The 7,500-nt window shown below is 44.7% G+C and overlaps 1 protein-coding gene across 1 annotated transcript in view; it reads right to left on the bottom strand.

Annotated features, from left to right (window-relative positions):
* Positions 1 to 7,500, bottom strand: part of rab40c (RAB40c, member RAS oncogene family) — a 37,567-nt gene that overhangs the window by 24,125 nt on the left and 5,942 nt on the right. The window contains exon 2 of the mRNA XM_063221469.1: positions 745 to 805. Coding sequence (XP_063077539.1) covers positions 745 to 805 — 61 coding nt within the window. The remainder of the gene's footprint in view (positions 1 to 744; positions 806 to 7,500) is intronic.

Below are 7,500 nucleotides of genomic sequence, written 5' to 3'. Positions count from 1 at the left end.
TTTTGGGGGGGGGGGATTGAATCGAATCGTGAATCGTGAATCGAGTTTTTTAATGAAAAAATCTAGATTTTTTTTTTAGGGTGAATCGCCCAGCCCTAGTTACACGCCAAGCAAGGATGTTAGTCTTTGTGTGTGTGTGTGTGTGTCTGCCCATTGTGTGTGTATGTAGGTGTGTGTGTGTGTAGGTGTAGGTGTAGGTGTGTGTGTGTGTGTGTGTGTGTGTGTGTGTGTGTGTGTGTGTGTGTGTGTGTGTGTGTGTGTGTGTGTGCGCTTGCATGCGTATGCTCCCGAGTGTGCAAACGTGTGTGTGTGTGTGTGTGTGTGTGTGTGTGCGCGCACGTGCACACTCATCTCTATTGTGCTTCTGTGGGCGACACCATGTTCTTGAAACCGTGACAAGCCCACTGTCTGGATCTCATGTATATGGATGTGTATGTTAATCTGTATGTAATGCAAGGCGTACAGCGTGCTCTGACATGGGCCTGATGGGTTTACAGTCAGCAAGCTTCACAAGCTTCAGAAGGAGAGAGGAGAGGTGTGTGTGTGTGTGTGTGTGTGTGTGTGTGTTGTAGAGTGGTAGAGTAGAGTACTTTTATTAATCCCAAAGGAAATGAAGGTGTCCGTCAGCTTACATAACTACACAAATAAAAAAACATACACAAAAGACCTTATACAAATAATTGTACATGACAGTAGAAGTATAGCAGTGTGTTTGTGTGCGTGTATGTGTGTGCGTGTACCTACCAAAGCTCTAGTTTCACTCTCCTGCCATCCAGCAGAATGGTGGTCGTCTTGTAGTCAATTCCTGAAACAACAAGGAAGAGAAGGAAACCACGTGTAAGTGAGAGCGATACAGTGTAGAATCTGCTAGGAGGAAAAGACAGAGTGGAGGCCCACTGGGCAGCCACGCGGGCTTCCCGGCCCAGGTAATTTCCCAATCCTTCCCCGTCTCTCTCTCTCTCTCTCCAATCTTGTTTCCCGTCATAATCTCCCACTGCCCTGTCTGACAAATAATAAATAACAATAACCCCACCAAAAAAGACATACTGGAGAGGCAAAAAGATGCCATATACCCACCCAACACAAACAGAAAGACTTTGCACACGCTCTGGCTTTCACACAGCACTGGAGTGCGGCTGGTAAATGTGATTTCTACGCCACTGTCTTAAGTGCAGGCCCGGATGGACTCCAGCCAGGCTCTGCATGGCAATGCTGTGCAGAGCTTAGACTAACCACTACTACACAATGAGGCTGGACACAGTTGTTCTGTGGATTCCTTTCTCCCTCTGTTTTTCCGAGGACAGAGAAAGCCTCCTTCCATAAGCTCTTAAAATTAAGTGAATCGATTATTGGATTTGCAGAGATGCGCTTGGCTGGCATTGTGCTGAGAGAAGAGAGAAGAGGGGAGAGGTGAAACACATGTGCCGACAGAGTACTATAAAGGCCTGTGTGTGTGTGTGTGTGTGTGTGTGTGTGTGTGTGTGTGTGTGTGTGTGTGTGTGTGTGTGTGTGTGTGTGTGTGTGTGTGTGTGTGTGTGTGTGTGTGTCCCTTCCTCTTTCTCAACATGGGAATCACTATGATGAGGCGATATGATGTTTTCCATCACCAGACATAATCATCAACATAATCAAACACTCAATGCAAATATCCATCTCTGAGGGAGGTCAAACAACCTTTTCATATGCAAACAGGGTATTTTGCATTTACATTTTATGGGATTTCTATGCATTACATGACATTACATTTCGTCCAATACTCTTATCAAGACCTAAGTTAATCAAAACGAATTAAGTACAGAAATTGTATTGAGTTAGAAGCCTTGGTTCAGGGCAAAGATTCTCTATTCTACTGTTCAGGGCACCTTAGCCATTAGGCCTGTAATGATACACTCAACTCACAATTCGGTTCTGTCACGATATTTGACCCCATGATTTTTTGATGCATTTTTTTATTAACTAATACGCTTTTCTCAAAATTTTCCAACATAACTAAATAAAATTATGATTATGATAATACAAATTTCTGAAATGAAGTGTAACAACTTCGACAGGGTGTGTCACAATACTACCTTCTTGCACTGTGATACAGTATCCTCACTCTACATATCAGAATTTCTCAGTTGGATACAATATCGTTACAGCCCTATTATAGGTGGTGGGCCCAGTCTCATATCTTGTCAGTTCGTTGGTGTTAACGAGTGGCAACTTTATTTTTGCTTATATAACCCACTGACAACCCATTAATCAATATTTTGGCTGTTGCCATCCTCAAAACTTGCACATTGATTTATAAAAATGACAACAAAAACTAGCCGACCGAGTGACGTCACGTCAATGCAAAGTCAACGAGGCAGAATACAGCTAGCGCGTGCATGCTACCCGGAACCGTCAGATTTCATGGCAAAAAGTGACAAGTTGGGGGGTAAGTGGGCTCACTTGTTGTGTACATGCAAAAAAAATATTTTTCTCAAACTTTCAGGAGTGCTCTTTTTCGCTGTTAGTGTTCGACTGTCTGACCATCATTGGGCAACGAGAGATAAATGTCAAAAAGATGACAGGTCTGTTCCCTCAAAGCAATAGAGCAATGAGGTGACGGGGGTAGATCAATTCGCCAAAAAACTACGTGTCAGTAAAGAAATGCAAGCTGTGTTATTTTTTCCAGTAACAGGAAAATGGTCAGGAATGAAATGCCTACGTTGTTTCAATGATTAGGTGAATTATCTGCCTATGAAAAAAGCCTGATATGCGGATAAATATTCCCTTTTCAACTTTGAGGGGCGGAGACTTCCCATTGACTGTGCATTATGTGACGTCACGCCCAGTCTTTTTTATTTTCGTTATTTTTAAAGATCAACGTGCAACTTTTCAGCGTGGCAACAGCCAGAATATTGCTTTACATATTGTCAGGAGGTCATATTAGAAAAATCAAGTTGCCACTCGAGAGTGAGAACGAAACTCATTTTCTAAAGGAGCTACGAAATCTAGCCCACCGTCTATTAGCCATGGATAAGGGTTTAAGAGAGGGCACTGGTTTGAATAACTCCATCATTCACAATTTTTTCCTACAGGCAGTCCGATAAATCTATGATTAAAACCAACTCTCTAGCCACTGGTCTGTAGATGCCCAAGTTATATTTTGAACCAATTGTGCACGTTTTGATAACGGCACCAAAATTATAATGGTATGTTAATGCAGCACTGTCTGCCAGTACAACGCTGTATGTTTACCCTATGGTTACCATTCCCATTCAATTTGACAATATAATATTTGTCAATATAATAAAATAATGTTCTGTAACTTTTCTACTGTCAATTTAATGCAAGTAAAGCAAGCTCTGGGGTGTCTGCCTGGCTCCAGTCTGTTGATGTCAGATTTGAATGCCATCTGCCCACCAGGCAAGCCATGTTTGAGAACATACAACTGTCCAAACTCCCATTCAACAAGCGAGTGAACTTTATCTAGATGGGCTGGTTTACTGAGGTTCATGTACGCCATGTAGAGTGAAAGGCTAGGCTACCATAAAAAGTGATAACTGATATTTGACAGAAGGATTGGGTTTCCGCTTTATGCTCGCTGTCAGCAACTGTCTAATGAAGACACTGCTGGTCTATTTATCCTCAAGTTCTCCATTACTGACGCTCTTGCTCTTTCACGCTTTCCGGTTCTCTTTGGATGTGCCATCACTTTCGCTTTCAGATTAACAAACATGTCTCTTCACCCCTTTCTTTCCATTTTCTGCATGTCTGTCTTACTCTCCAGAGGATGGCTGACTTTTTGTCTGTCTGTCTGTCTGTCTGTCTTTCCACAAGTTGTCCGTCTTTCTCTCAGTCCTGGTCTGTGTTGGAGGTTTGATCCCACTGTGAGAGCATAGAGCAGCAGGATGAAAGCGAGATTGTCTGTCTGTCTGTGTTACTGTCTGTGTCTCCCAGAGGCTGTCTGTACATCTGCCTGTCTCCAGAGAGAGCAGCAGGATGGGTGTTTCTATCCATCTCCAGGGGCTGCCTGGCTGTCTGTCTCCGTCAAACTGTCTCTCTCTAGAGGCTGTCTGCCTGTCTATATAGGCTGTCTGTCTGTCTACCGCTCTGTGTCTCCAGAAGTTGTCTGACCGTCTGTCTCTCTACGTGCTGTCTGTCTGTCTCTCCAGGGAGAGCAGCCGCATGGGAGTTTTTTGTGCGTCTGCGCCACTGCGTCTCAGCTGCTGCGGATTGTTTTAAAACCTGTTTAGCATTTTAATGGATTCTCCGCTGGCAACAAAAGCCTATTGTGCATCCTCCTTTCCTCCACCCTCCCCTCTAACTCTACTCTACCGCTTTCTTTCTCTTCCTTGCTCTGTCTGTCCCTACAGCAATACAGTAACAGTCCGTCCTCATCTCTTCTTCCAACATTCTCTCTGTCCATCTGTCCATCTGTCCATCCCTCCCCCCTCTCCCCTTCTCCCTTTCTCAGAGCATAAAGTGACAGCCAGGGACAGTCATGGTCACAGACCCCAAATGAGCCGGTGCTGTAGCCTTGTTTCCTTGTGTGTGCTGGGTCATCTTTTCTCACACTCTAATAATCTGATGACCTGTTTAACGCTGACGGCCAGGAACAGCGTGGAAGAGCGGAGGGGAAGCGCGGCTGCCAAGAGCATTCGTCATGGCGACTGTCTGCAGTTGTTTATGCGTCGCTCACACAGCACAACACAACACCCCCCCCCCCCCCCACACACACACACACACACACACACAAACACACACAAACACACACACACACACCTTTCACACCAACTATCATCCAGCAGCCAATGCCAAGACCAGCGTTGTAAAAAGGCTTTCTCAAAAACAAGTCCACTGTCTCTTACAGTCTGTCTCACTGTCACATACACACGCACACAGATTCAGACACAGGACCACTGATGTGACAGACTGATGTGAGACACACAACATCATCCCCTTCACCCAGCCTCATTTACAACACATACGCACACGCACACACGTTCACAAGCCCCTATATCATCCCCCTCATCCAGGTCTATTTACTCCGTATCCCAAATCTGGCAGGAGTAGAGAGATTAAAGACCAGGGGGAGGATCAGAGATGGTTTTACTGGCGGAACAAAAAAATAGAACGGCAACGGGGATGGAGAGAGAGAGAAGCGAGAAGGGAAGGAAGAGAGTGAGAGAGACAAGGAGATACAAAGGACTAAGAATGAGAGAAGAGCGAAAGACAGAGAAACAAAAAGAGGAAAGGCTGGATGAAACAACAGTCAGACAAGACGAAAGCAAAAAAAAACATGACCCGACAGCAAAGACAAAACAGAGATGATTAGAGCATAGTGGAGAAACGGAGAAAAGCAGAACAATAACAAGGGACACAAGGAAAGGGAGAGAGAGATGAGGAGCAACACGACAGTGGTCTTGCACTGTGCTTGCATGCTTCCTGCAGTCTTTTATTTCAGCCAGATTTGCTTCGTAAAGCTTTCATGACCTTGTGCCAGGAAGAGCCTGAGAGGGGGGCAGGGCAGGGAACCATGCCTGCTCATAGGGGCTGACAGATGCCTAGAGAACAAGACGGGAGAAAAAAAAACAGAGGAGATAAGATTTAAGATAGAATGACAAAAGGAGAGAAAAGGGATGGGAGAGGGAGAGGCAGAAAAATAGAGATTAGTGTGGGGGTGGCTCAAACTAGACAAAAACAGAGAAAGAAAGAGAGACAAATAGAAACAGACAGAGATAAACAACAGAGAGCAGCGAGAAAGATCAAGGGGATAGACACTGGTAGAGGGGGAGGAAGAGAGAGGGGGGACGAAAAAAAGAAACGGACAGAGAAGGGGTATTTATTTTTCTTTCTAAAAAGCCAATTATTTAGTTTTTTGTCTGCATTCAGCTGGTGAAAATTGTGAGCCATTTGATCTACCCACTCAGAGACTGAAAGAGGAGGGATTATCATTAGGTAAAAGAGCTCATGTAAAGTCAGTCAGGAGGTCGTCAACCAGGTGATTGATTGAATTATTGTTAAAAGGCACCACACTGGTCAAGCTAACGAGTGTTGAGTATTTCCCAAAGTCCAACAAAACTCTGCATTGCTGAATTCTAGCCAATTCAATCAATTAATCAAAACTTGCACTAAGGTCTAAGTAACACCTCAAGGATCATAATTATGATGTGCAGTAGAGTTTAGAAAATTTAGTATTTTTCAGGGGAGACTAGTAGGGGAGAGAGCGAGAGTGAGAGTGTGAACGTGAGAGAGAGAGAGAGAGAGAGAGAGAGAGAGAGAGAGAGAGAGAGAGAGAGAGAGAGAGAACGAGAGAGAGCGAGAGAGAGAGAGAGAGAGAGAGAGAGAGAGATGAAAGATGCTGCCCAGGCTGAGGAAGGCATATCAATGATGCTGTAGCCAGGCAGGAAAGCAGGCAGGCGGACAGGCAGTCAGTAGGCAGGCAGGCAGTCAGTCCTGTGCCTCCATTATTAAAGATGTAGAAGGGAGGCTAATGAGGAGGAAACGGCCCAGGGCTTCAGCTTACACTTAAAAGGGAAGAGGGGGGCAGCATTTCATCCACGCGCACCGCACGGCGCTACCCATCTAATCACATCTCCCGAGCTCACTCACTCTCTCTCTCTCTCTCTCTTCCTCTTCTGACAGGGAGAAACACACACACAGCTAAACGAGTCACCCCCATCCTCCCTAATCCCTGTCTGGGGGGAAAGCAGCCAAAGATGAGGCAGAAATGGGGCTGGCAAGCAAATATTTGGAATCTTTAAATAAATAAATAAACAAATACTGAATATAATATTCCATTATGAAAAGATGCAGCATAACAGTGTGCCTCCAAAACTCATCCATGGGTTTGACTGTAGGCCTACACACCCACGATAGGCTGAAGTCACATCATAGCAGTTGCCAAGGAGGTTCTGATAACTTCAAAGTTTTTTCATTACTTGTTTGTTTGCTTATTTAGAGAAGGACAATGTTAGCAGCACCGCATTTTTAATGAAAAAAATAAAATAAAGATAGAACTACTGAATAGAACTGGATAGAACTGGTAAAGATATAACTAATGAGTTTTGGAACAGACTGATACCGCAGGGCCAAAAAACAAACTTAGCGCGACTCGCGTTGTGTTCTGGTTCCGAGTGCCCTTGGAATCTGGGTCAAACTGACGTACACTAAACTAACAGGCTTTATTTCACAACTGGTAGATGAAAACATTGCAAATCTATTGGTATTGTGCAAAGAGCTTCACTGTCTTCAAAATGCCATGCGTTTGGACTGTTGTGATCCGTGAGTGGCAAAAGCGTGGAATGCTGGGCCCTGTTTCAATATCATTATGCATCTGCCATACCTCCCCACACATGCACAGTCCAACACGCCACAATGACCACACACATATTATCCAGAGAGAGAGAGAGAGAGAGAGAGAGAGAGAGAGAGAGAGAGAGAGAGAGAGAGAGAGAGAGAGAGAGAGAGAGAGAGAGAGAGAGAGAGAGAGAGAGAGAGCGAGAGAGAGAGAGAGAGAGAGACAGA

The sequence above is a fragment of the Engraulis encrasicolus genome, chromosome 2, assembly GCF_034702125.1.
Source record: "Engraulis encrasicolus isolate BLACKSEA-1 chromosome 2, IST_EnEncr_1.0, whole genome shotgun sequence".
In the NCBI taxonomy this organism is placed as follows: Eukaryota; Metazoa; Chordata; class Actinopteri; order Clupeiformes; family Engraulidae; genus Engraulis; species Engraulis encrasicolus.
The sequence above is the reverse complement of the archived record's forward strand: the minus strand, read 5'-3'. Positions and strand labels throughout refer to the sequence as shown.